Source organism: Chionomys nivalis, chromosome 10, assembly GCF_950005125.1.
Source record: "Chionomys nivalis chromosome 10, mChiNiv1.1, whole genome shotgun sequence".
Lineage (NCBI taxonomy): Eukaryota > Metazoa > Chordata > Mammalia > Rodentia > Cricetidae > Chionomys > Chionomys nivalis.
This window is the reverse complement of record NC_080095.1, coordinates 28004548-28031466: the sequence shown is the minus strand read 5'-3', so window position 1 is coordinate 28031466 and position 26919 is coordinate 28004548. Positions and strand designations below refer to the sequence as shown.

The 26919-nt window shown below is 41.0% G+C and overlaps 1 protein-coding gene across 3 annotated transcripts in view; it reads left to right on the top strand.

The window, feature by feature from the left end:
• Ttc8 (tetratricopeptide repeat domain 8) overlaps positions 1–26919 on the top strand; it is a 55883-nt gene that overhangs the window by 2991 nt on the left and 25973 nt on the right. For 2 of the 3 annotated variants that reach the window (XM_057782448.1, XM_057782447.1), the window contains exons 2-6: positions 19130–19250; positions 20211–20274; positions 20369–20528; positions 20735–20824; positions 21421–21465. In XM_057782448.1, coding sequence (XP_057638431.1) covers positions 19130–19250; positions 20211–20274; positions 20369–20528; positions 20735–20824; positions 21421–21465 — 480 coding nt within the window. Of the gene's footprint in view, positions 1–19129; positions 19251–20210; positions 20275–20368; positions 20529–20734; positions 20825–21420; positions 21466–26919 lie in introns of those variants that run through there. The other variant, XM_057782449.1, reaches the window with a different exon arrangement.

The following is a 26919-nucleotide window of genomic DNA, read 5'->3' as shown; positions in this document are numbered from 1 at the left end:
GGGCAGGAACTCCAGGCAGGAACTGAAGCAGAGAGCATGGAGATCGCTGTTTACTGGATGCTATTCCTCATGGCTTTTCCAGCCTACTTTCTTAGACCCCCTAGAGTTAGCAATGCTCACAGTGATCTGGGTCAATCATTAATTATCAGTCATTAATTCTCACCACCCCCCAAAGGAAAAAAATGACCCAGAGGTTTGCCCACAAGCCACACCTTGTGCTCTCTTTTTCTCTCTGTCTCTCTGTCTCTGTCTCTCTTTCTCTGTCTCTCTCTCTGTCTCTCTCTGTCTGTCTCTCTTGCTCTCTCTCTCTGTCTCTCTGTCTCTCTCTCTGTCTCTCTCTCTCTCTCTTTCTGTGTCTCTCTTCTCTCTCTGTCTCTGTCTCTCTCTCTGTCTCTCTTTCTCTCTGTCTCTCTCTCTCTCTCTCGTGGTTCCCTCTTCTTAAATAATGCTAGCTCGTGTCAACCTGATGAAACACTAGCATTTCCTGAACTTCCTCCTTTCAGAATCCTTTCGGTTTATTTTAATTGCCATTCTTGAGCTATCAAACTGATTTTAGTGTGAACGAGTTTCTTTGGAGCAGTTCCCAGACACATAGTGGGACAAAAAAATGAAAATGCTTCTTTTCTACGCCAGTGGGTTCATTTTGGCCCCTGTTTTTCTCTCTCCTCAAATACAGGTAAGAACTTTTGTTTTCAAAAGTATTTTTTTTTTCAACTTGGATTTCTTTATTTTTATTCCATATAGATGAAGGAGCTTTGGTAAAGTGATTTGATATTTCTTACTCGTGTAAGCTGGGCCAGGGAGTATCAAAAGATAACATATATCTTCATATGTGGACCTATTGGATGAAGCCTCTCTCTATGTCATCTGACTCATTTTTTCCTCTCACAGGACTAGGAATTGAGCCTAGAACCTTGTGCATGCCAGGCAAATGCCCCATCATTGAGTTGCTTCCTCTCATCTGCTTTTATTTCACATGGGATACCTGTGAAATAGTACCATCAAGAATCCTTAGTGCCTTGCATTTTTAGTAGGACATCAGATTTTATTTATTTTTAATTCTAGCCAAAGTTAGGGTAAGTCAGGGCAGTTGGGCTTCCCACAGAAGCATCCAGACCAGGAACAACGTGTTTCTTGTTTTATTTGGCTACGGAAGGGCCAAGAGTGGGGTGAATATAAGATATGTGGTTTTGGTAATGGAGAAACATTCTTGGAGAGCATGGCTTGCGAGTTCTTTCCCCTGAAACAGTATGATTAACAGTGAGAGGCAGAGCCAGGATCCCTAAGCTTGGAGGATATGGGTCTCCTAAGAGTAAAGCCAGAGAGATAGTGGGTTCATTTACCATAGTTTTCTTTCATTAGAAAAAAAAAGATGACCAATTACAGTGAGGAGCCCTGTCTTTTGTTTTAATTGTGACTAAAAGTGTGGCAAGAAGTGATTAGATGTGAAAGGAGGAGACACAAAGCCACCCTGGCAGAGCAGTGTGACCTAGAGGGAGGGCTGGCTTCCCAGGCTCCTGTTGATCGTCCTGATTAGTGGCCTAATCTGATTACTGTTCTTTGTGTTCCATGTGTCAGATAAATGGCCTTCAAGACAGTGCTGAATGTGGAGTCCCTCTGTAATGACACATTCCCTACAGCATGGAACTCAGATAGGCAGTGGGGTTTAAAAGAAGACACTCTGTTCTTGAATGGGGTAGCTTTCTGAAGGCAGGAATATTTGGAGTGTTCACTTTCTCCTCTCCTGCCCTGAGTCTCCCCTTACACAAACAGATGTTACAAAGAGGAAGGCAAATGATTGGAAGATGAAAGATAGGAAACAAGTTGTCTTCGGTGAGTGAGTAGTGCAATGATTTGATGGTACAATCCTCACTCCCATCCCCACCCCAGTTTGTCTTTCTGTCCAATTACCTAATTTATTTCCTCTTTGGGGCCATGGAGGCTTCATCCTTTGGTTTCATCTGTATGTGCCAGACACTTGGTTGCCTGGGTTTCTGTCCTCCCAGCTTATACAGATTGCATTGCCACATGGCTTGGTCACTTGACCTCCTAGCCTTTTGAAACCCACCCATCTTTGTTTCCTTACAGGCTTCTCCTTGCTGCTATGACTAAATTCTGAATGACAGTGCTGCAGTTTTAGATCTGGAGTAAGTGTTGGTGATAATTAGGAAGTTGTGTTTTGAAATATCTGGAGATTCAGTTCCCTGAAGGAATAACAACAGCGTAAGAGAAACATCCCCTAGGGAGGAAGGAAAGAGACTGTGCTAGGTACTTTACTAGTTGCTGTGACCAAAATACCTGACAAGAAGCCATTTAATGGAGGAAGTGTTTTTCTTGGCTTACAGTCTTAGGAGATACAGTCCACTGCGGTGGGGAGTGCATGGTGGCTGGAGCAGGAGGCTAGCGAATCACATTGCTTCTTACTGAGAAAGCTGAAAGTAGTAAATGCTCATTTGTCAACCCACTTCTTTCTTTGTATTCAGCTCAGGACCCCAGCCTGTGGAGCGGTGCCAACAGTATTTTGGATGGGTCTTCCTACCTTTTAATTTACTTAATCTGGAAATACCTCATAGACTCGTCCAGAAAATGTGTCTCCTAGGTGCTTCTGTCAAGTTGACCATCACTTTAATCTGTCACAGAGGCATACTGCTGGAGAAGAATAAGAGTAAGAGCTGATCTCCACGAGGTTTCTAGCTTTTACAGACATAGTTGGAAAATTCCATAGGCAAGAACAATGATAATATGCATATCAAAATCACAAAAAGGGCAGGTAGAACCTGACAAAGCTGTACTCTGGAACAGGTGACCTGACCCAGGGAAGAGCCAGCATCCAAGGGGAAGTACCTGACATTCCAAACCAATAGATAAAGTTACAAACCATCTCTGAATCCTGGATTCACCCAGTCTCCTCATCTAATCTCTTTGGTGATAACGAGCTTGGGGCACGTCCAGATTTGTTTGTTAGCAAAGGTGGGGCATGCTGCCTTCCTGCTCAGTGCCTGTCTTCTATAGAAATTTCTATGTGGTCTGTTAGCAGGTAATTTTGTGGGATTGACTCTGTAAATTTGCCTGTTGGAACAAAGAACAAATTTGCCTGTTGTTGCTCTAAGGCCTCATGGTGTGGGGGAATGGAGCAAGGTCATTCTGTTTCCCTGCAGAAGTCACACTACTGAGGTGTTTTGGAATGAATCCCATTTTGAATGGAAGAATCATGGCTTCACAGTTTCCACAGATATGACAGTGACTTTTCCAAGACAAGTGTTCTTGCAGCTCTGCAAGATGAGTTATTTCATGTGGATGTGGAGTATACACTTCCTGTGGGTCTGTCTATTGGTCCATCAGTTGTGCATTCCCTGTATAGTCTTGTAGGCTTTCTCCTCCCTCCTCTCCTCCCAACCTCTGCTTCCTCTCTACCCACCCCAGTTCTTCTTCTCCTCCATTTCTATTCAGAAAAGAGCAGGCCTTCCATAGATATCAACAAAACACAACATATTAAGTTGCAGTAAAACTAAGTGCCTCCCCTTATATTACAGCTGGGCAAGGCAATATGAGGAATAGAGTCCCAAAATCCATCAAAGAGTCAAAGACAGCCCTTCTCCCACTGTTAGGAGTCTCTCTAGAACAAGCTACACAACTGTCACATATACGCAGAGCGCCTGGGTCAGTCCCATGCAGACTCCCTGGTTATTAGTTCAGTCTCTGTGAGCTCCTTTGAGCCCATGTTAGTTCTTTCTGTGGGTTTTCTTGTGAATACCTTGACCCCTCTGGTTTGTACAATCCTTCCCTGTCTCTTTAGCAGGATTCCTTGAGCTGGGCCTAATATTTGGCTTTAGGTCTCTACATCTGTTTCCATCAGCTGCTGATGAAGCCTCTCTGATGACAGTTGGGCTAGGCATCAATACTGTTGGTCTTTCTGGGTCTGGATTGCCTCCCTCAGGATGATTTTTTCCAAGTTCTGTTCATTTGCCTTCAAATTTTATGATGCCATTGTTTTTAACAGCTGAGTAATACTCCATCGTGTAAATGTACCATATTTTCCTATCCATTCTTTGGTTAAGGGGCATCTAGGTTGTTTCTGGGCTCTGGCTATTGCTAATAAAGCTGTTATGAACATAGTTGAGAAAGTGTCTTTGTGGTATGATTGAGCATCTTTTGGGTATATGCCCAAGAGTGGTATAGCTGGATCTTGAGGTAGATTGATTCCCAGTTTTCTGAGAAACCACCATACTGATTTCCAAAGCATCTGTGCAAGTTTGAACTCACCAGCATGAACTCTCCAGCATGAACTGTCACTTGTGTTTTTGATCTTACCCATTCTGACAGGTGTAAGATAGAATCTTAGCGTCATTTTTATTTGCATTTCCCTGGGTGCTAAGGATGTCGAGCATTTGTTTAAGTGTTTCTTGACCATTTGAGATTCCTCTGTTGAGAATTCTCTGTTTAGAACTGTACCCCATTTTTAAATTGGGTTATTTGGTTTTTGATTTCTAGTTTCTTGACCTGATATTTGGCAAAGAAGCCAAAATTATACAATGGGAAAAAAACTTCTTCAAATGGTGCTGTTTTAACTGGATGTCAGCATGTAGAAAAATACAAGTAGATCTATATCTATCATCATGCACAAAAACTCAAGTCCAAGTGGATCAAAGTCCTCAACATAAATCCATATACACTGAACCTGATAGAAGGAAAAGTGGGAAATAGCCTTGAACACATTGGCATAAGAGACAGCTTCCTGAACAGAACACCTCAATAGCTCAGGTACCAAGTTTGACAATAAATGTGACCCCAGGAGACTAAAAATCTTCTGTAGGGCAAAGGACACCATCAATAGGACAAAATGACAGCCTACAGAATGGGAAAAGATCTTTGTCAATATCGTATCTGACAGAGGGCTGATTTCCAAAATATATAGAGGAATGAATTTAATCACACAAAAATATAATTTAGACAGACTCCAAGTTAAAGGCTGCAGTGTTTTCTAATTAGAGTATTGCCCTAACTTTAAATTAAAATAATTTTAAATTAAAATTTAGCCTTAAATTAAAATGTTTAATTGAAATGAAAAATTCTTTTTTCTCATGGTTGTGCTCCTGATGGGCCTTCAAATGACACATGCCTTCCCTTTGTCTGTATCTTGTGGTGGTCAGTTTTCCTCTCTTGATATCATCTCATATCCTTAGCATAGGGAATGCTCTCAGCTCAGGGCGTGTAGGCTTAAACACTGCCTCCATAACTTGATCTCACTCGTAGTGAAAATGGTACTATACCAGTATGCCAAGGAGCTATGTGAAGGTTTTCACTAATATGTGGTTAACGACCAAAAATATTAGCTCATGTTTCTATAAAACACGCATCAAAACAAACATACAAAGAAAGGACCCTTCAGAGAAATATAGTATTTATTAGTGAATAAACAAGGGCTATTGCAGTGGGGAGCACATGTGACATTGAAATCACGGACAGGCTAAAGGCAAAATGAGGAATGTTACATAAGTTACTTTGAAATGGTAATCCTCAGCCACAGGATTAATAACAAGGGCATTCAAAGATGGTGACAATCCGAAACCACTGAACCACTGAGACTGTGGAAGAAGTTTAAAGTTGAATGGACAGTTTGGGGGATAGATTTTCTGAATAAGATTTTAGTGGTCGTTGTTTGAGGCTGTACATCTGGCAGTGTTTTCTGGCTGTTCTTGTTAAGAGGTATATGTACTCATGAGATCACCCCACTCTGCCTGATTTTTCATTACACCTCGACATAAGCAGCTTCATTTTGATTCTGACCACTTTTATTCTAGAGATACTTACATGCGGGGTTCAGTTATTTCATGTTTTTCTGAGAGGATTGTTGGTCATCTGGAAGGCATTTGTGAAGAATCTATTCAGTGAATGGGTGTGAGATGATGTTGAATATAGTTCCTGAACCCTTGTTGTTTAAGAGATCCAGACAAATCTCCCCTTCCTCAGACTTCCTTCTCATTTCCCATGTTTTCCGCCTTACCTCTTTCCCCTCCACCTGAGTTCTCTGACATGTGTTCACTCCATAACTACAGCACCTACCATATTATGTTGTAGTTTATTTAATTTTGCATATTCCCCTGTAGAGTGTTTGCAGCGTCTTGGTGGGTGCCAGAACTGCCAGGAACAGGCTGTGAAATGAACATGTTCTCTGTCTCACACCCTTTAGGCCTTGCCTCTGTTTTCAGTCCACACTTTCACCCACATAACCGGCCCCCTACTCTGTCCTCCCCACCCTCTAGGCCCCTCATTTTCTTCTCTGACCATCTTGTTTTCCTACCTGCTCCTCTCCTGCACAGTTACACATATGTCCTCAAGGGATAGATGGAAAACAGGATAGAGGGCTCACAAAGTCCTTCATCGATAAACAGAACCCAGTGAGGCTGAGTTGGTGGCTTCTGTTTGAGCCACTGGAGGAATCTAACTCCTGTTGGTAGAATAAGGAACACCAGGCAAAAGCTTTGTTAGAGATTTCTGATCGTTTAGTTGTTTGCTCTTCCTTTTCAAACATTGTCTGCAATCGCCTTTGGTCTTTGTTGTTGATCTTTCCCACTGTCTCAGTGAGGATTTCTGCTGATGTGGAGACTCCATGACCTCAGCAGCTCTTGTAAAGGAAAGCGTTTAACTGGGCGGCTTACAGTTCGGAGGTTCAGTCCATTGTCATCCTGGTGGCATGAAGGCAGACTTGGTGCTGCAGCTTGAGAGTCCTACATCTTGATCGGTAGGCAACAGGAAGCGAACTGAGACACTGAGTGTTATCTTGAGCACATATGAGACCTTAAAGCCCCCTCCACAGTGACACACTTCCTCCAACAAGTCCACACCTGCTCCAGTAATGCCACATCTTCTAAGAGCGCGACTCCCTTTGGAGGCCATTTTCTTTTCAAACCACTATACCCATTCAATTCTATATTGGTCCTGTCTTACAAATATTCTAAACTTAATTTGGTTTTTCACATTTTGAGGTACTAGAGATTATGGATCCAGGGTTTCATACTAAACATACCTTATACCACTGAGATGTAATCCAGCCTCCCATCTAAACTTTACTTTTTACTTTGGCATGCCTTATTATTTCTGGCTTTTAAGAAAATTTAAATTTCCATTAAGCTGACAAAAAGTGCTCTTGGTTCACACAAACATTTGTATAACTGTGTTAGTTACTCCTCTCTTTGCTGTAGCCAAACATTAACCAGAGCAACTTAAGGGAGGGAGGGAGGGAGGGAGGGGTTTGTTTCGGTACATGGTTCAGAGGAGCGCAATCCACTGTAGCAGAGAAGGCATCCAGGCAGGGGTTATGCATGGGCTGTGGCGCTAAAGAGGGAGCGGAGAAAGGACGGCCAGTGCTCAGCTGCCTTTCTCCCTTTCCCCTTGCAATCAGCCTTGGACTCCATCCTGCTGGTGGCCATGTCGGGGGAGGGGGGGAGCAGCAGGTGGCAGATGACTTCAGGGGATCGGTCCACTAGGAAGCAAAGCGCTGATGGGTGAATCTCAGGATAGGCAAGGCCCCCAGGGGCTTCAGCCCCAGAATGTCTCTTGCTACTGCGGTGCCTTTACATGTTTGCCGTTGCCATTTTTCTCTGGTATCTGGTTTGGTGTGAATGGACCTTGATGTAGTGTGATTATTTCATGAAATATCCCGTTCTACTGGACATTTTTACCTGTGGATTACAAAGATGGTTTCCTCCTAAGTTGTATTGTTTAACGTGTTATCCTTGCCCCTGATAAAACAGTGGCTGCAGAGGATAGAAAATAGGAACTGGAAAAGTCACACAGCTAGTTTCTCTTGAGGAGCCGTATAGACTGTGGTTTGGATCAACGATTAAGAGAAACAATTGAGTCCCAGAAGCTGTTAGCTCAAATTTTTTAATCTTAATGTTGAGAGATGTGTTTCATAGCTAAAACAAAGCCTTAAACAATGACTTAAGGTTAGGCTAAGATGTTTTTGTTAATGACTTTGAGGTTAAAAAAATCTTGGAAAACAATTTAAAGGCATACTTTTTAGTAGTTCAGTGAGGACTCATTGAGGCCAAGAAACAAGAGCAATGAATGGCAGCCTGACTAAAGCTGGCTGACATATCTGTCCTGCTAGGATGGGATGATGATGAATTCCTAGTGCCCATTTCTGCCCTCAGCTTCCTGGTGTAAAAAAACTGCCGATGAGTAAATATCCACCCTGGGGATTTAAAGTAGAGCTGACTGGTTTTATATATATATATATATATATATATATATATATATATATATATACATACACACACACACACACACACACACACACACACACACACACACACGGTTAGATTCTTTTTAAAGTTTTTTTTAAGATTACCTTTTGAGCCAGGTGGTGGTGGTGCACGCCTTTAATCCCAACACTCGGGAGGCAGAGACAGGTGGATCTCTGTGACTTTCAGGCCAGTTTGGTCTACAAGAGCTAGTTCCAGGACACGCTCCAAAGCTACAGAGAAAAGAAAAGATTACCTTTTGAGATAGCTAATAAAATAATTTATCCTTTCTTTGTAACCATAAAATGCAGCCTGCCAGTAAAAGAACTGGCTGAGAAAAATACCTTGCTTGCTTACACTCTGTTAGTCTGTAACAAGTTGCTTGGACATGAATATATGTGGGTTCCTGGGCCAATTTGTTTTTCATCTGTAGTGTGTAAAATGTTTAATCATGTAAGGGATATGGAAGACATGCTGTTTTTTACTTGTGTTCATTTGAAATTCACTTGAAAATAGAATATAATCACATTGTAATTTTATACTGTTTGAAAGATTTTGCTGGGGTATATATGCTGTGAGGGGGGAAAAATAAAGAGACGAGAGAAGAAAAACCCCAGGAAAGTTGTAGAAGGAAAGTTAGGAGGAAGATGTCAAGAGAGACAGAAGGAAAACACCAGAAGAATAGAGTGGAACAAGCAACAGAAAGAAGACTAAAATGAAGAACTAAGCTTTGGCCCTTAGAAAAGTCCCCGTGTGTCTGTTTGTCCAGTGGTTGTCCTGCTCTGCATCTCCTCTTCACTTTCTCTGACCTGCTGAAGGCTTGCCGTTCATCAGCACCCTGGGTGAGGTCCTGCCATGTTGGAGGTGTGTGTGTGTGTCTGTGTGTGTGTGTTTCCCTTTTTGCCAGCCCCAGAGAGTTAAGTTTTGCCCCTCATCCCACCACCAGCTCCCTCAGAATTTTTACTCCCTCAGATAGAAAATTCAAGCTGAGTGATGAATTCACCGACTCCATGGCTCTCCCTTAAACCCTGAACTGCTGGACGCTGGTCCTCAAGGCAGTGGCACCATCCCATGATGGTGCTGCCTACATCAGTATGTGTCCTCTCTCCTAGGCTAAATCTTTCTAGAGACATTCTCACAGATTCACCCAAAGGTGTGCTTCCTTAATGCCCTAGGTATTTCTTAGTTCAGTCAAGTTACCCATCTAAATTAGTCAGCACTATGACCTTGAACGGATTACTGTCTTTAAATCTGTTTTCATTCTCTGTTTTGGTATTTCTGGATGATACTTCTTGATTCGTAATTCTTGATTTGTGTAGACTGTTGTTATGATATCTGAATGAGATTGCCACACATACACAAGAAAAAATAGAAAGGTGCATATTCGGGGTCTGCCATCCCCTCCCCTCTCTCTCACACTGCTGAAGTATGAGCCATGCTTAGGAAATTTGTGCTGCTTTTAGATCCAATTTGTAGTTGCTCTGTGCTCTCCAGCTGCTGTTTTGTGTTTGTTTTATTTAGTACATTGTAAGATCCTCTCTAAATTCGGTCCTTTGGGGCGTTCATTGTCCAGCCTGGCTTAGCCTTTTTCTCTCGTGTCCCTGTCATGCCCCATGCTAAAGAATTCATATATCTATTCACAGCTTGCCCTTTGCTTGTGCAGATAGTGTATGTAATATATCCACAGTATTCCTTTCAGATCATAGCACTAGAGAGAGCAAGGATCTTTCTGTTTCTTAGCATTTTCTCCAGTAAAGCACGGCATAGATGACTTGTTTGGCTTCTGCTGCCTAGACATGGGAGTGTAGATGTCTGTTGTAAGATCTGATTGCCAGATGGGTTCCTATTTATGTTGGAAAGAAAAGATTTAGATGCCACATTTATCAACACCCAGCACTAATATAATATATATTGTGTAGTCTTTATAAACATTTCTATAAGAACATTGTAGTTAGAATTAATTTCTTACTATCAGCCACTAATCTTATCGTGGTTATGTGGAATCAAAGGTTTATATTATGTGGATTTTCCTTCTGCCCCATGAGTGATTAAAGTCTAAATATCTTACTTTTGGAGGCAAGGAAATAGTTCCTTAGTATAGTTTAAAATTACTCTTATTTTCATAGTTATTGAGTCGTTTTCCATGAATAAAGTTTATTGAAATAATTGTTTTAAAATTATTACTTCTACTTTCCTTTTGTACTGGCTTTTTAAAGTGTGTGTGTGTGTGTGTGTGTGTGTGTGTGTGTGTGTGTGTGAAGGAGTAGTTTAGGTGGTAGCCAGAGAACAACTTTTGGGAGGCAGTTCTGTTCTTCCACCATGTGGGTTCTGGATTTAAATCAAACTCAGGTCCTCAGGCTCGGTGGCAAATGCCTTTACCCACTGGGCTGTGTCATGGGCCTTTTATTGACTTTTTAAAACAAGTAATTGAGCTACATTTTCTCTGTACTCTGGATAAGCAGAACTTTCTGATTAAAAAAAAAACAGGACTTGTCTGTGTATGTTATGTTTTTGAGAGTACTTTTGGAAAAAGATTGCAATTTCTATTTCCAGTCTGGGACATGAGTGAAGAACATGCTCTGTGAGCATGAGGACCCGTGTTGAGAAAGTCACCGTGTGCAGAAAGTCTTGCAGTGTGTGTGGGTGAGCCCAGCACCGGGGTGGGGAGCAGAGATAGGTGGATCTCAAGGCTTGTTGGCCAGCCACTCTAGCTGACTTACGAGCTCTAAGTTGAGAGAGAGAGACCTTGTCTCAGAGAAAGTAGGTGGAGAGCAAATCAGGAAGATCCCCAAAGTTAGCCTCTCTCCTCTGCATGCATATACTCAGGGCCAAGGAACTCACCTTGTACATACACATGCGTACACTACACATGCACATACGCAGTATTTAAACTTTCATTGAATAAGTATTCACTAAGATCTTTTGATTTTAGAAATTGCATGTCTTAAAATGTTTACAACCTTTCATGCTTTCCAGGAACCAGCTCCCGACTTGCCAGTATCTCAGGTAAAGGTTTAGCTGCAAACATTAAAGAGTAGCTTAGTTGCTATTGCTTATTTGCTACTGAAGATTAGAAAATGCGTTGTGTATCTGCTCATAGTATTAGCAACTTAGCTGCGTCTACCAGCTGTTCTGTTCTTTAGTGCATAAATAAACTTTAATTTTTCTAAAGCTTTTATTTAATAGCCTTGTAGAACCAATGTGACCTGCTTATTAAGACGTGGGCTTGTAGCAGTTGCCAAGATTGAGTAGAATGATGGGAAAAAAAAACCAAAAACCCCATGGTGGTAAAAGGAATCAGACTTAGGAGGGAGCCAGGCTATGGGCAGAGGCACAAGTATCTGCAGAACTGTGATGGGCAGCAGAGATTTTGAATCCAGTAATCCCACTCTGCTTGCTTCTAACTGACCTGGTAGCTCTAACAGGGAGGACAAAGCTGTCCCAGTGAAGAAGGAAGAAAGGGAGAGGGAGAGAGGGAGGGAGGGAGGGACCAGATTGCCATGGCTGCTGGTTAGAGATGACATCTAGAGAACTGCTAACTGAGTAAGAAACAAGAGACTGAGTCAGAAGGCATCTCTGGAGGAGAAGAGGTTTGGCTTGCATCCAGCTGTGGAGGATAGTACTTGACCAGTGAAACTTTTCATCCAGAAGGCTCGCTATTGATCTGAGAATAGGAGGAGAGATGAGAGTAGTAAATCGGAGAGCTTAAATGTTGCTCCATGCTTGCCCTGCCACGTGAGATACAGCGCTAGCAGCGTCATGCAAGAGTGATTTGAACTTCACCCAAGGTACTTATGATAGTGATCCAGTCTTTCAGAATGGAAAACAAGTCAAGAGGTATTCTAATGGAGACCTCCGTATTAGACCAACACTGGAAAATGGCCCAAATGTGATTTTGAATATAGGCTAAAGATTATACTTTATATACTATACATCCAGTCATTTCAAGACAGACCTAATCAGAAATGTAATGTGTTTCCAAATAAATGAGTATAGTTTTGCTCTTAGTCATTTGGAAGATTTTTATTAAAATTAAACTGAGGCATTAGTAATTTGCGTTGTAGACATGACTGAAAGCTGTCTGTGGTATTTAAACATTTCAGGCTAGCAAGAAGTTTCAATAAGCCCTTATGTGTAGTAACAGTTTCTAGTTTTGTTTCTGTAGATCCAATTATCACCAGGTAAAGATGTACAAAGGAGCAAGGCTGACCTCATTCATATTTTCATGTTGTTGACAACTTATGCTTGCTCTTTGCCACTGAGACAAAAAGAAAAAAAAAAACCTACCAAAAACAACTTAAAAGAGGAAGGTTTGATTTGCCTCCTGATTATTAGAGGGGCCTCTGTGGTTGGTGGCTGTTGGTTTGGAGCCTGTGGTGAGACAGAAGGGCATGGTGGCAGGGTTCAGAAAGAGTGAAAGGAATTGGGGACAGGATATGCCCTACAAAGGCCAGGCCCCAGGCGTCCCATTTCTTCCAGCTAGACCTGTGCCCCACCCCTAATAGTCCTGCTATGAGGGCATCAGTGGAGTAATCTATTGCTGAGATTGGTACCCTTGTCATCTCTCAATAGTGCCACCAGCTGGAGACTGTCTTCTATACATGAGCATTGGAGATTCCATCACCAAACCCTAAAAAAGCCTCACAGGGACAACTTAATATATTGTGCCTAGAATTTCATTTTATAGGGCGACTGTCAGGTAGCTCTACCAGGTTTTGTAATTTTGTTTTGCTTTTAGTTTTAGTTTTAGTTTTTGTTTTGAGACAGGGTTTCTCTGTATAACAGCTCTGGCTATCCTGGAACTTCCTTTGTAGACCAGACAGGCCGTGAACTCAGAGATCTGCCTGCCTCTGCATCCCAAGTGCTGGGATTAAAGATGTGCTCCATCACTGCCTGACTCTCTACCAGTTTTTTTTATGATGTTCAAATCATATCAGAAAAATTATTTTCTTGGTTGATTTGTCCTAATAGTCAAAAATTATTTCTCACATGCCTTAACCTGTTGGCCTTGAATTACTTATCAAAAGGAACAGAATAATTAAAATGTATTTTCTCAGCTAATTGAGTTTTTATTTCATAAGTGAAATTGAATTAACCTTAAACTGGTAGGTCTGTGCCTCAAGGGTATGCTTTAGACATCTCGGGGGTGAGTAACTTGGGTGACCCCTGCCAGGTTGACTGTGCTCAGTGGAGGGCCCCCATCCAGCACAGAAAAGCGTTGATGGGTTTTAAAAAAGGAAAAAAAAAAAAAAAAAAAAAGAAGAGGTCATCAAGTTGGGAAGGTTGTGGGGCCTGGGATGAGTTGGTCAAGAAAGTGAATACGATCAAAATGCAGTGTGTGGGATGATCAAAGAATTGATAATGCAGTGTGTGGGATGATCAAAGAATTGATAATGCAGTGTGTGGGATGATCAAAGAATTGATAATGCACTATGTGGAATGATCAAAGAATTGATAATGCATTATATGGAATGATCAAAGATCATTGTGTGGAATTATCAAAGAATTGATAGGAACTGCAAAAGAGATGTGCAGGCAAGTAAATTAGCATGGTGATTACTCATTTAGGTTGGGGAAAACTGTTCTTCTTTATAAAATGTCCAAAGCATCTTTTTAGCATTTTTTTATTGATTCTATAGACCTTGTAATACAAATATAGTCACGTGCATAAGCACCTGGTCGGTTTTTAAGCTGGATGACTGCAATTATTCAGTTGAACATAACACATAAAACAAACTTGTAGTTTTTTTCAGATTTAAGGGAAAATTAGAGATTCCTGTGTATGCTTGATCATGTTTCTTTTATTTTAATATGCAGAGGATTTTAGAACTGTAAAACATATTTGGCTTATTTCCAAAAAAGAATTTTTTTTTAAGCCAAAGCCCCATCTGCTGTTTTCATTAAAATCTCAAGAATTACTCACATTGTCAGGAGTAGTGGGTTTGTTTTTTTTTTCTAAGTACTCTGATGTGTAATCCAGCAGTAACATGTGATTTTCAAGGTCATTTTTTGTTAGGACAGAAGAAAAATCAGGAAGATTAATTTTTCTGAAACACTGATGAAATTTTAAATTGAATAATAGTTTAAGTATGTGTCCTAGTTTGGTTTCTGTTGCTGTGATAACCACTGTGACCAAAAGCGACGTGGGGAGGAAAGGGTTTACTTCATCTTAAACTACTTCCGTGTCACAGTTCAACACTGAAGGAAGCCAAGGCAGGAACTCACTCAGGACGGGAACCTTGAGGCAGGAACTGAAGCAGAGGCCATGGAGGAGTGCTGCTTACTGACTTGTTCTCCATGGCTTGCTCAGCCTGCTGCTTTCTTATAGAACCCAGGACTACCTGCCCAGGGGCGGCCCCACCTACAATATGCTGAGCTGCCTACATTAGTTATTAATCAAGAAAATGTCTCCACTGACATACCCATGGGCCAATCTAAAAGAGGCAATTCTTCAGTTGAGGTTCCCTCTTCTTAGGTAGGTCTAGTTTTTGTCAACTCGACAAAAGCTAAGCGTCATAGCTGACCCTTTATCACTGCCCAACCATACCCTTTCTCTCTTTTTAATCCCAAGATCTTGTGTTATCATCACAATATAAAACATCGTTCAACTTTAAAAGTCTAAGGTCTCCTAAAAAAATTCAAAATCTCTTAACTGTGGCCTCCTTTAAAAAGAAAAACAGCACGTACTTTTTTATTCTAAGAGGGAGGAATCAGGACACAGTAACAGTCAGATTAAAGTGAAACCAAACTCCTACAGTGTAAATCACTCATTGTCCACCGCCTAGGATTCACTCATGATCTGGGCTCCGATGGTCTTGGGCTTAGGCTAACTCTCGTCCGTGATCTTGACATCTCCAGCATGCCGGGGTTTCCACTGCAATTGAGGCTGCACCTTCACCAGTGGCCCCTACTGACTTTGTTCAGGGAGACTCCAACCCTGCCACACAGTAGCAGCCCTCAGATACTCTCCATGACTCCCTTATGCTTTTAAAGTGTGTACCATGTGTGAGACTCCTACACATTGCCAAGCGTGGCTGCCAACTTGAGCTGTAACCTTTGCCCTCTGTGGACCACAGCTTCTGTGTCTGACCCTGAGGAAGTATTTCCCAGAAGAGTTCACCTCAAGGATGCTCTTCTCTTATTAATCACAACAGATTTTTCAGTCCCAGATAATCCCAATAAAACTAATTTTTCAGTTCCATAGATTTTTTTAAAAATCCAAATGCACCACACAAACAGCCCAATAGAATATTTGAACTGACTCTCAAACTTCTCTCTAAAATTTCATGAGCCAGGCCTTCATTATCTGTGTTACCGTTAGCATTATCTTCCAGCCTCCTGCAGAATAGCCCATTAACTACTGAGAACTCAGTGGTTTTTCTGACCCAAAATTCCAAAAGCTTTCACAATCCTACCCAGAAGACTATCCAAGGCATAAAATCCACTTGGTCAGACCCATCACCACAGCACCCCATGTTCCTGGTTCCAACTTCCTAGTTAGAGTCTTATTGCTGTGATAAATACCAAAGACAAAAGCAACTTGGGGAGAAAGATTTACTATGGCATGTCCCAGTCTGTCTTTGAGGGGGAAGCCAAGGTGGGAACAGATGCAGAGGCCTTGGGGGAGTGCTGCTTTCAGACTTTCTCTCAAAGGCTTGTTCAGCCTGCTTTCTTATACAGCCCAGGACCACTGCCCAAGGGTGGCACCACCCACAGTGCTTTGAACCTTCCCACATCAATCATCACACAAGAAAATGCCTCACTGATTTGCCTGCAGGCCAGTTTGATAGGAGAAGTTTTTTTTGTTGTTGTTGTTTTATTTTATTTTTATTTATTTATTTATTTATTAAAGATTTCTGCCTCCTCCCCGCCACCGCCTCCCATATCCCTCCCCCTCCCCCATCAAGTCCCCCTCCCTCATCAGCCCTAAGAGCAATCAGGGTTCCCTGCCCTGTGGGAAGTCCAAGGACCACCCACGTCCATCCAGGTCTAGTAAGGTGAGCATCCAAGCTGCCTAGGCTCCCACAAAGCCAGTACGTGCAGTAGGATCAAATCCCAGTGCCATTGTTCTTGAGTTCTCAGTAGTCCTCATTGTCCGCTATGTTCAGCGAGTCCGGTTTTATCCCATGCTTTTTCAGACCCAGGCCAGCTGGCCTTGGTGAGTTCCTGATAGAACATCCCCATTGTCTCAGTGTGTGGGTGCACCCCTCGCGGTCCTGAGTTCCTTGCTCGTGCTCTCTCTCCTTCTGCTCCTGATTTGGACCTTGGGATTTCAGTCCGGTGCTTGATAGGAGAAGTTTTCAACTGATGTTCCCTCATCTTAGTTTGTATCAAGTTCACAAAAACTAAGCAGCAATGTATGTTTTATTTCAGATCTCTAAAAGGTCGTTTTTTTGTGTGTGTGTATTTGTATGATATGTGTATATATGTCAATGAATGTATGATATGTATGTGTGTATGTACATATATATGATGTATGAGATATCTATGTATGTGTATGTATGTGTGATGTGTGTATATGTGTATGTGTGAGCATGTGAATGCCACAGCACATGTGTGGATATCAGAGGACCATTTGTTTAAGACAGGGTCTCTTGTTTGCCACTACTTATAACAGGTTAGCTTCCTCAGAACTTCTAGTTCTTTCCTGTCTCTCCCTCTTAGCTCCACCATCCAGTGCTGAGATTGCAGCTGTGCATGACATGCGTGCTGAAGACCTGAGTGCCAGTCCTCTCTCACGCTTGCACAGCATGCATTTTACCCACTGAGCAGTCTCCCGGTCTCTAAAGATCTTTTAATATCAAATTTTCATATCATTGCTTCCATTTCTTAAGACTTAAGTATTAAAAAGCATAGAGAGTGAAAAATAGATGTTCCTACTGGACTTATGATGTAGTTATCTATTTACTCAGGGCAGGGAGAATCATGGATTCACTTCCCTTGCTTTGATTATTTCAGCAAAGAAAGTTTACATAATCTTAACATTTAAGAGGTTAATAGGGAGCTAGATATCAAGCATAACAGATTGGACTATGAAATAGTGCTAACAACTCAAAGCTAGTTAAAATATATTCATGGATGTTTAATAACTGATTATGTAATTGATGCCTAAAATTATAAAAATTTGACTTTTAAAAACTTGATGTAATATGAGTATGGTGGTACATGCCTATAATTCCAGCACTCAGGTTAAACCAGGGGGTCTAGAGTTCAAGGACATCCTGCTTATATTGTGAGACCCTGTCAGAGAAAGAGGTTGGGGGTTAGGTGAGAGAGGAGGGCAGATTGGTTGAGAAGGATTTAAGTTAGACTCCAAGTCATGTTCCAGAAGCTTTATTGGCTCCTCATTATCAGAATAAAACCCCCTAACCTCACTGTGACACACGTGCTCTTCTCTGGCTGGTCTCTCAGTCCAGACGGTTTCACCAGCATTCCAACAATACAGCTACTGGGTGTTTCTAAACACGCTGTGAGCAGGTTTGCCTGACCTCAGAGCCAAAGCCTTCATCACTGTTATTGTAACCATCATTATTTTGAGACAGACTTATGTATTACAGTTTGACCTTGAACTTGCTGTGCAGTCAAGGAGGAACTTCTGAGCGCTGGGATTACAAGCATACACTACAATCTCGGCTGTTCTTTCTTCCTTTCTTTCAACCATTTTCTATAAAACCCATTTTCTTCTACCACACACTTGTCACCTAGTCACATACTGCTGTGTGTTTTGCTGTTTAATCCACTGGATGATGGTGTGTTCAGGAATGGTAAGATCCATGTTGTGAGCTTGTTTCCCACTCAGTCTGATAGTGGGTGTATAATCTAAGAGGGCTTTAATAAAAAGACTAAGTGGGCAAAATTCTGTACATGTGGGGACTTTGCCGATATCCTGCAGCCTCATTGTTTCCCTCACAGCCAGACTCCTGGTATACCGAGCCTCAGTTCCTCCCCAGATTTCTGCTATTTTTCCTGTAGACTGTAGAATTAGGTCTGTGCCACCACTTCCAGACTCGCGTTCCTCTCAGACTGTGCAAGGAACACTGAGCATCATCGTCCTTGGCTTTTATTCTGGAAAAAAAGGCAGAAAGGTCAAGTTTTTCAGTAAAGCAATTTCATGTGTTTGGCAAGAAAGTTAAGTATGTACATCTTCATGATGCCCTTCTCAGGCTCCGACTAAGCTGATGATGCTTTCCGCTTAGAGCTTTAATTACTTTTCCATCCTCCGTTCTCGTCAGCCAGTTCTCCCTACTAGATCACAAAGCAGTGATTTAGAATCTAGAGAAATTGATCTTAGCTCGAATCAAGCAACATTTCCTGAACAGCCAATTATGTATAAAAACCTAAAGGTCTAGGAAATGCAAGAGTGCACAAGGTCGAAATGCTTGTATTCTGGGAGCAGGGACTAACACATGCACAGATAATCACGCTGCATGTCAAATACAGCATGTGTACAAGACCAGAAGCCTAAAGGGAAATGGAAGAAAGACAAGAGGATGCCTGCGGGTTGAAACAGAAGGACTTCCTGGATGTCATTGCCCTGAAGTAGAGTACAGAGTACATTAACAAACACACCTAGCTTCTTACCAAAGCTGTGTGCATTTCTAACTTTTTATATAATATTTTAAATTTATTTTAAAACAATCTTTTCATTTTACATATCAGTCAATCCCAGTTCCCACTCCCTCTCCTCCTCCCGCTCCCCCCACCTTCCTCCCACCCACTCCTCAGAGAGGGTAAGGCTTTCTATATGGAGTCAGCGAAGTCTAGTACATCACTTTGAGGCAGGACCAAGGTCTTCCCCACTATATCTAGGCTGAGCAAGTTATCCAAAAGGCCAGTTCAAGCACTATGTTATTTTACCGAATTTTTTTTTCAATGCCTTTTAGGCAGCTTGGATTTTGAAAGCACGAGCGCTGACTGAAATGGTGTACATAGATGAAATTGATGTGGATCATGAAGGGATCGCAGAGATGATTCTGGATGAAAATGCCATTGCCCAAGTCCCACGTAAGTACTTATTGAGTTGAGTTAAAGGAAGGATATGGTATAGAAGAGGAACATGTGCGTATATATATTTCTGAATTTTATATAAACACATATATAATAGGATTGCCTTGGAGTCCAAGTCCGGGTCATACTATAAATAAATGGTATTGGAGGAACGTCATAATATGTTGGTTTGTTGGTAATTTATTGGTTGTTAAGATCTTCTTTTCCTCATTGACTTGCTAAAACATGTAAATTGTGGACACAATCTTTTATTTGTAGATATGTGAAAAATAATTAACATTTGAGTCCAGAGCCATTGATTTAAACTCTGCTACTAAGGTGACTTGTTAGCTTAACTCCTTGAGCCTCTGTTAACTGGCTTAGTACTAAACCTTCCTTACAGACCAAATGATAACACGAATCATGTGACAGGGGCTCAGCTGTCAGAACACAGTTCAAGAATGGAGTCATGTTAGAATTCTGAGTGCTTGTGAGAAAACTCCAAGGAAATAAGAGTCTTATGATCCCAGTTTCTTCAAAACACAAAATTGTTCTTGGAATGGGTTTTCATGTTGCTCCCATGTGTAATGGATAGGAATGAGTCTACTTCAGCTGCCGTTGTTCATATCCCTCTGTGAAAAAACATGTTTTTGCCACATGGAACTTGTCCTTGTGGTTGAACATCTTGCTCATGTGATTTGTCTTAACCCCAGAGTATTCACTGTGTGATGCTCTGAATAAAGCTGGCTATTGCTTGAGACTTTAGTCTGCCTCAGTTTTAGGCCCCACTCTACCAGGTTCTTGCCGCTGACCAGAGCAGTACACGTGCCCTGATGATGAGCCTCAAACTCATTTCCTCAAAGCGTTTCCTGCCATACCCTCTTCTTCCCAGGCCAGGATAAGTCTGAAAATTAAGTTGCTAAGTGTTTCTAAAAATTCATAAGTAATCGATAAGTTGATAACCATCCTATCTTGTAGGCCCTGGCACATCTTTGAAGCTCCCTGGAACTAACCAGGCAGGAGGACCGAGTCAAGCTATCAGGTCTGTATTTTAGTTCATCCCTCTGTCTCTAAATCCTGACCAGACTGTCCTTAATTGATCTTGTTTGTGTTATATCAGCTGTCAATCTCCACAGGCCAATCACTCAAGCTGGAAGACCCATTACGGGTTTCCTTAGGCCTAGCACACAGAGTGGAAGGCCCGGTACAATGGAGCAGGCCATAAGAACACCCAGAACTGCCTACACAGCACGACCTATCACTAGCTCATCTGGAAGGTTCGTCAGACTAGGGACGGTAGGTTCTGTCAGCTCTCCCAGGACCATGTATTACTCAAGTAACTTTATATTCCACTAGTATTATAGTGGAGAATTAAACAGAAATTCTGAAGGTAATTCTTGTTGTTCTATAATTTCTATAATTTACTACAATATTTATGCAGAAGAAACTCTATGTTTCAAGAGAAATTTTCAATTTCTTCTTCTCTTCTTTTACTCTCACAGGCTTCCATGCTTACAAGTCCTGATGGACCATTTATAAATTTATCTAGACTGAATTTAACAAAATATTCCCAGAAACCTAAGTTGGCAAAGGTATGTGCTTCCAAAGCTTCTAAGTTATGCAGTAATGATAGAAGTATGATGACATGGTTTTGTAGGAAATGGAGAATTTAGTTAGTGTAACATATAAAAATTCTCTTTGTCTTGAATTAGGTACAATTGATCAGAAATAAGTACATATGTAATTATTATAGGAAAGTCCCTTCCCCTGGTTAACAACAATAATTTGCAACAAAGAAAGCAGAGAGGCAGAGTCACCTTTGCAGATCGAAGCTTGAGGTTGTCTGGGCGTGGATGTGTTTGTTTTTCAGCTTGGACTGTTCTCAGAAAAATAATTTTCAACTCTTGTATGATTTAAGGATGTTCAAAAGGATGAAATATATATATATATATATGCTTAATTAGTAGTTAACTAGGCCTCTCAGTATTAAAAACAAAATTTATTGTGAGTTGCAGAATTTCAAAATGGATTATTATGACAAATGGCAGTCACATTTATTATTTACCGATTTCTAGCACTTCAGAGTATCCTGCACTTTGAGTCAACTAAGTTTTGAGTTTTTGTATAACAATAACAAGTGTTTTATTAAAATAAAGCTGAGTATATTTTGACATTTTGTCTTTTCCAGGCTTTATTTGAATATATTTTTCACCATGAAAATGATATTAAGATGGTAAGTGATGAATTCCTGTTATTTTCTTTCCTAGTAATTTTTCAGGCTTTGGAGCTTTAGATTTTGAAATACTGTATTTATTTCCTTAAAAAGGGGGAATCATTAAAAATGCAGGGAACTGAAAGTTCCAGTTTCAGTGATGACATTTGTATAAATATAGACATGATAAGACTTATTCCTGGTTCATAGCTTATGTAGCTGTTGTTAAAGGGCAAGATAACTGAAAATACCATATGCCTGTTAAAATGTTTTCTTTATGCTAATAGTACCACTGGTCCATTGTTTTTGTAGACCACAGAGTATTAGAAGTTTACTAACATGTGTTTCTGCTGTCTTCTGCCTCCTCTACCATGAAGATTTCAAACACACAAAGGCAGAAATAATAACACAAGGAGCCCACGTTACTCCTATCTAGCTTTAGCTAGAGTCACTTTCATGCTAGCTTCTCACTAATGAATTTTGAGGTTAGATGCATCTGATTTTCCAAATTTGCCTCAATTTATATAAGCCAATATGAGGAGAAGTCTTACGAAGTTGTTTAAGTCAAATGAAGTCAATTCTATAATATCGGATAACAATTTCCCCAATTTCTTATGAGTCCAGGAAAAACACTATGTTCACATGTTGAGTGTTCAGAAAAATACTTTCCTCAGTTATGTTTCCTATGTGTCAGCCACAATTCAGTGTATAGGGCAGGCTAATGAAAATATGATAGCACACCTGCTTCTGTGAGCTGTCCATTCTAACATAGAAACTAAAATTGATGTAAACTGGCCCTGGGTGTGGGGTGTACACCTGCGGTCACAGCACGCAAGAGGCTGCATCCGGAGAATCATGAGTTAAGAGTAGTCGGAGCTGCAGAGTAAGACCTGTGTGAAAGACAGACAAACGAGAGTTGATTGCTAGACTGAGGAGAGCCAAGGGAAGACAGGCAGTGGTGGATGCTGCAAACATCCACCGAGTGAGCAGGGTTTCCTGGAAATGTGGCAAAAGAGCTGTAAAGAAATGGGAAACCACGAACAGAGACTGGAACAATCGCTGAATAAGACTTATCTTCAAAAACGAGGGCACCAAAGAGACAGTATAAAGAAATGACTGAACTTGATGATGGGCTTGATGTTGAGGACATCAAGGGAAGGGACACCAGTCAGAGCTGCCACCTAGGGTGCTGTGAGGGTGATTGATAGCTTTACTGACAGACCTGGGATGGACTCATCAGTTTATAATGAAGCTGCGTAATTGACTCAAAGAGTTTTGTGTTTGATGTGACTCTGGGAATTTGTATCTCTGTGTGAAGATACAATTGCATGCCCTGAGGAGTAGGGTACAGGGATACATCTAAGAGCCTACGCCAGATACAGACAATGTGGGACTCACCTGTGATGAAGAAGTCAAGTGTGTGGTCACATAGGGAGCAGCGGAGTCTAAGGTTAGCGCACCAAGAAACCATGTGCGTTTCTGTAAACAGAATCCCGTGGTTTCACTTGCTGTACAGCTCATAGAGCCTTTTAGTGGAATGATATGTAATGCTACCCAAATCCAGTCCATTTCACAAATGAGCAAATCTCTAATTATTAAATTGTCACAAATCTGTTTTTAGAAGGGTTTCTTCTCTTTTGTTTTCTGAAACAGGATCTTACTATGTAGCCCACTCTGACCTCAGACTCACTTCTGCCTCTGCCCACCAAGTGCTCGGATTACAGGTGTGCACCATCACATCTGGCTTTATACTCTTGGGTTTTTGAAGAATAATTTATTTACTGAGGGAATATCTGCTCTTTCATCCAATGTCATTCTGAATGACAAGCTTATCAGCCACCATTTCAGTCCTGAGATCAAGGACAGAGGGAGGCCAGCCAACCCAAGTCTTTGCACTTTATATTTATATCTGCAAATTATATTCTCATTGACTTAGAAATAGAAATACAAAAAGGGCCTCTCTTTCTTAATTACCTGTGTAACTTAGTAGCAATGGTGTGTGGGTCTGTGCTACACATCCAAGATGAGAATCCCCAGGGGAGGTGGTGACTCTGCTGTTGTTAAGAACTCCACAGGCACTGCTAGTTAGTGTTCATGATGACTGGGAACTACTGCTCTAGGACGTGTGCTGGAATTACAGAAACACTAGGAAACATGTATTCAAATGTGAGAAATAGAGTTGAGCACTTGAAAGCTTAAATTCCATATAGCAACCTCACCAGGGAAGGAAGTTCATCAAAAGAAATTAGCAAATTAGTAGAAAGAAAGCATCACAAAATGACCTTTAAATAATATATCCCAGGAACAAGAAAATGATGCCAAATCTTATTGGGAGCCAGACTTTTATAAATTTTGTAAGATTATGTTCATGAATAATGAAAGACTTAATATATTCGAAACAAACGGTGCTGAGCAGAATGTAAAACTCTTTGTGGTAGATCTCTTTGAATCATTAGATGACAACTGGGGAGCTTGTTTGGGGACATTCTTCTGTGCATTAGGTTGAGGAGTTACTAAAGATTTAAACTACTTTAAACTAGGGCTGGGGGATGGCTCAGTAAAGTGCTTGCCTCATACGCCTGAGGACCTGAGCTTCATCCCCAGAGCTCACATGGTGGCATGTGCTTATAATCTCAGTGCTGGGGCAGCGGAAACGGAGACGGCACTTTCCTGGGGACTTGCTGGCCAGCCTAAGCTAATTGATGAGCCAGCCTAGAGACCCTGTCTCAGAGAAAAAGAAGCTGGCTCTGACGGGATGACACTCAAGGTAGACCTTTGCCTTGCACATGCATGGACACGTGCACATGTGTACACACACACACAAGCATACAGAGTTCAACAGTTAAACTGCTTCTTGGATTAGATTTGTGAAGCAATCACAATGGTAAGAAATTGATTGGTTCTTGTATGTAATTTCTATATAGTGGTGAGCAGGCAAAAATGTACCTACAGGGTGATTTTAAACATTATTTGTCATATATAAAAAAGATTATCTGAATATTTTAGAATGCCTTTTCTGGCATATATGCAGTATGTGTATGTGTTCATATGTGTATGGACACACATGCATGTATCATTGTGTATGTGCTTGCATACGCATGGAGGCCCGCAGTTGATGTTAAGTATCTTCCTTGATCACAGTGTACTGTATATATGGAGGCAGAGTCTCACACTAAGCCTGGACCTTGCCGTTCCAGCTAGTCTAGCATACTAGACTTTGCCCCCCACTATCCTCCCTGCCGTCTTGTGATCTGGGATTATAGGTAGCTCACCACACATAATCAACTTTTCTGTGGGTTCTAGGGATCCAAACTCCTGGTCCTCATGTTTGATCAGAATGAGATTTACCCACAAAGTCATTTCCCCAACCCTTAGGGAGCTTCCTATGGGCATAGACATGACCCAGTGAGAGATCATTGGGGGAAATAGCAGGAAGCAGGTATTTTCTTGCTGACAAGGAATATAAAACAAAGGACTTTAAAATGTTGAGGGACAGTGTCATAAATTATTACATATTATAGATAATGCTGTACTTTCAGTTCTCAACAATTGTTAGGAAAAGTAGCTTTATTTGCGATGATCACTATAGTGTTAGATATGGTAGAAAAAAATGCTTGGAAAGCAGCATAAATGCTCAGTGCTGGAAGATAAATATGATGTTATAATGAGCAGCCAAATGGACTTTCATACAGCCAGTAAAATAATAGTTACCAAAAGCATAAAAATTGCAAATATTTATTTTCTATTGTTAAGTCAAAAAGTATCCATTCAGGATGCTAAACAGAATTATAACTAAATACATGTGCACATATACCTAAGACAGATACTTGGATTATTTCTTGAGGATAGGTTTAAGATCTTCATTCCATATGTGCTTATGAATACCCACAATGCATCAACCAAATAGGTTGGCCTTGTGGCACTAGTGGAGATGATGTCTCATTTTATATTCTTTTTTCAAACTTTTTGTCTGTTTCCTGAATTAATAGCAATTGTTGCTATTATAGATTAAGTACCTCAATAAATTTACATGCTCATAATTGGGCCCCCATATTTTTTTCATGTGCTATTCACTCCAGTGTGGAACACTCAGGGAGGTAGCTCTTTTTGTTTTTACTTAGTGAAAACTACAAACTTTCTTTTCCTGTTTGCACTTGTGAGATGACAGGTTTATTCCTTAAGCAAATAATTGCTGCAGCCCTTGCTTTGCTGCTGTGACTGACTGCAGGAGCTGAGGACATATGCCTGTGCCTTCTTCCCCGCCCTCACCAGCTCGCACGCTTGCACGCACATCCTTGCTCACGGTTCTCCTTGGACCAGACTCTTCCATTAAAATGTCATTTTAGATTTTATCACAAATGTTATTTCCCAAAAAGGATTTAGATAATGAGCACAAACTGGACATTTTTTAATCTTTTATATATTTTTTAACGTCAGCTGTAAAAAGAAAAAAATAAGGATTTTTTTAGCATGCTAATGAAATCAGAGCTGCGTTCATATGTGTTACCTTCAAATTTGTTGTTGTGACAAAACACCATGACCAAGGCACATAGAGAAGGAAGAGTTTATGTCGGCTTAGGGTTCCAGAAGGTCAGAGTCCGTAGAGAAGGAAGAGATTATGTCGGCTTAGGGTTCCAGAGGGTCAGAGTCCATAGAGAAGAAAGAGATTATGTCGGCTTAGGGTTCCAGAGGGTCAGAGTCCATAGTGCTGACTGGAGGTCTTAGGCAGGCATGGTAGCTGGATATGATGCCGAAAACTCACTTCTTGAACTGCAAGCACAAAGCAGAGAGAACAACTGGAAATGACTCTCAAAGCTGGCCTCTAGGGACATCCTGCAACAAGGCCACACCTTCTAAACCTCCTCAAACAGTGCCACCAACTGTGGACCAAATGTTCAAGTACAGAAACCTATAGGAACAGTCTCATGCAAGCTCCCACAAAAGGGTCTCCCCTGGGGGAGTGTAGGGGCCTTCAGAAGTCATTACAAGAATTCTTGTCTAATTCAGCCCAAGTTCTCATGTAAATAAGAATTGCTAAGATGTAACTTTTTCCTGCCGTTTTTATTGTCTCAGCAATTTATATTTTCCATAATTGGATTAATGGGAACATCTGGTTCCTCCATGGGAAGATTTGATTAAGGACTGTATCTGAAGGCAAACTTGGCCACCAATCATAAACACTGAATCTAGCCTTAGAAAGTCAGGGTATAAAAGCATTCAAATGGAAGATTTAAAAAAAAAAAAAAAGTAGAAGGTTTGGTCTGTTTATATTAAACATGACAGTGAATGTGATCTGCTTGCTAAGAATGGTCTTAATAAAGGTTGAGTCAAAGATAATGCGCAAAGATATTTGCAGTGCATGCCTGAATGTAGCCCTCTGAAAACACACGTTTCCTAGTGTTTCCGGAGATAATGCCACTTGAAGTCATACTTCTCGCTTATTTTTTTTTTGTCTCCACTTTTATTTCTGGCTAG